General features: G+C 38.8%; 1 protein-coding gene across 1 annotated transcript; it reads right to left on the bottom strand.

Moving 5' to 3' along the window:
* Positions 1-633: 633 nt before the first annotated feature.
* On the bottom strand, positions 634-1,657 carry LOC109371271 (olfactory receptor 13C4-like). The gene is given in 4 exon segments (XM_019623690.1): positions 634-767; positions 770-805; positions 808-1,577; positions 1,579-1,657. Coding segments are annotated over 4 exon segments (987 nt in total). The 5' UTR covers positions 1,626-1,657.
* Positions 1,658-2,031: the final 374 nt, after the last annotated feature.

Genomic DNA, 2,031 nt, shown 5'->3' with positions numbered 1-2,031 from the left:
TTATGTAGATATGTGGAGAGAAGATGCAAGGAGGAGGGGCTGAACTTAATAATTGGTAACCTAAAAAAAATAAGGGGTGCTAGCTAGTGTCTTTCACTTTCAATTTGCAGTCTTCAATTCCTAAATTCTGAGCCAACAGGAAAAGTCAAACTCAGCATCTTCTACACAGAAAATTACTATGGACTTGGTATTATGTCAAGTGCTTTGTGCAATTTACTGAATCTTTATAATAATGCTGGGAGCACTGTTTAATTACTCCTTTTTTATAAATAAGGAAACTAAAATAAAAAAGGGTACATATGTTTCCCAATATTAACTTAAGTAGGTTGTGATAGAGCAGAATTTATACTCCTGCCTCTCTCTTTCCAAAGCTTTTGTATGATGTTTTTCACTATGCTGCCACATAGTACACCAGAAACACGCATTTCCGGCATCACCAGGGTAAGATTATGAAGGAATTCATGGTCTTTGAGAGATATTTATCAGAACCTATTAGAATCTGAGTTTATAGCAGACTGCTGTTCTCAGTTACTGTAGCTAAGCTCAGCTACTGAAGACAAAGAACAATTGTCTCTCTAGATAATTTTGCTTTCTGCAAGGAAGGTCCTCAATGGTTGCCCAATGATGCCATTTCTATTCTTTATTCACTAAAGACCCACAATTCCATTGGTTCTGTTGGTTTAAAGCTTTCCGACTCAGCAAATATTTCACAGCAGCTTTTACATCCTTATTTCTCAAGCTGTAGATTAAAGGATGTAGCATGGGGTCACTACCCCATAAAACAGGGAAAAAAGCCCCTCCATACCTGCAAATTGCCTTTCCCAAGGAGGTCCTGAGACTCAGGTTTGGCATACATAAAGAAGATGGTACCATAAAATGTGATCACCACAGTCAAATACGCTGAGCAGCTGGAAAAGGCCTTGCATCTATCTGTGGCTGAGTTCATTCTCAACATGGTGTAGAGGATGAACATGTAGGAGAAAAAAATGACCAGCAATGGAAGAACCAAGAATGTCATATTTGATATCACCATGGTGATAATATTGAGAGATATATCAGCACAAGCTAGCTTAAGGATGGCTAATATTTCACATGTGAAGTGATTGATAACATTATTACCACAGAAAGGCAATTGCATGGCAAGAGATGTTTGCACAATTGAGTTGATCCCACCGGAGAGCCATGACACACAAGCCATCAGTACATACACCGCCTTGCTCATGATGATGGGGTATCTCAGAGGGTTACAGATGGCCACATAGCGATCAAAAGCCATCATGCCAAGGAGCAAACACTCTGTAGACCCCAATGCAAACCCAAAGAACATCTGCACTGCACACCCAGAGAAGGAAATGTTCCTTTTCTTTGAGATTAAGCTCACCAATGTTGAGGGAACAGAGGAGGATGTATAGCAGATATCCAGGAAAGAGAGGTGGCTCAGGAAGAAGTACATGGGAGTGTGAAGATGGAACTCAAAGGTGCTTGCTACGATCAGAACACCATTGCCAATCAGAATCACTAGATACATAACTAGAATTAGAGCAAAATAAATGATGTCAACTTTTGGGTAACCAGAGTCCCAGAAGAATGAATTCTTTCACAAATGTCTTGTTTATTCTATCCATGTTCCAGCTTTCAGCATATCAAAGGAAGACCCAACATAACATATTTCACTGTCAATCAACAAATGTAATGAAGTCTTAAATAAGCATAGGATGAAATAGAGTGTTTTGGTTTTTTTGTTTGTTTGTTTAACTTCTGTCATCTGTTATCTTCAATGTTTGTGCCTAAAATACAATGATACTGGGATGTTGAGACTGTTTCTATGCCTGGTGTTTAATGTGTTAAGATCTACCTAGGATCAGAAGCAAATTAAGAAGCAACCTTTGCTACTATTGATGACACTCTAAGTTGAGTTTCCTAAAAGACCTTAGAATATTTCAGACCACAACCTGATTTCTTCATTTAGTCAGGTCCAGTGAGAGAAGGGTGGGGAAGGCAAAGGACAACTTAACAAGGACTGAAATTTTG

The sequence above is a fragment of the Hipposideros armiger genome, unplaced genomic scaffold (genome assembly GCF_001890085.2).
Source record: "Hipposideros armiger isolate ML-2016 unplaced genomic scaffold, ASM189008v1 scaffold_558, whole genome shotgun sequence".
In the NCBI taxonomy this organism is placed as follows: domain Eukaryota; kingdom Metazoa; phylum Chordata; class Mammalia; order Chiroptera; family Hipposideridae; genus Hipposideros; species Hipposideros armiger.
Note: the sequence above shows the minus strand (reverse complement) of the source record. Positions and strands in the feature narration are given on the sequence as shown.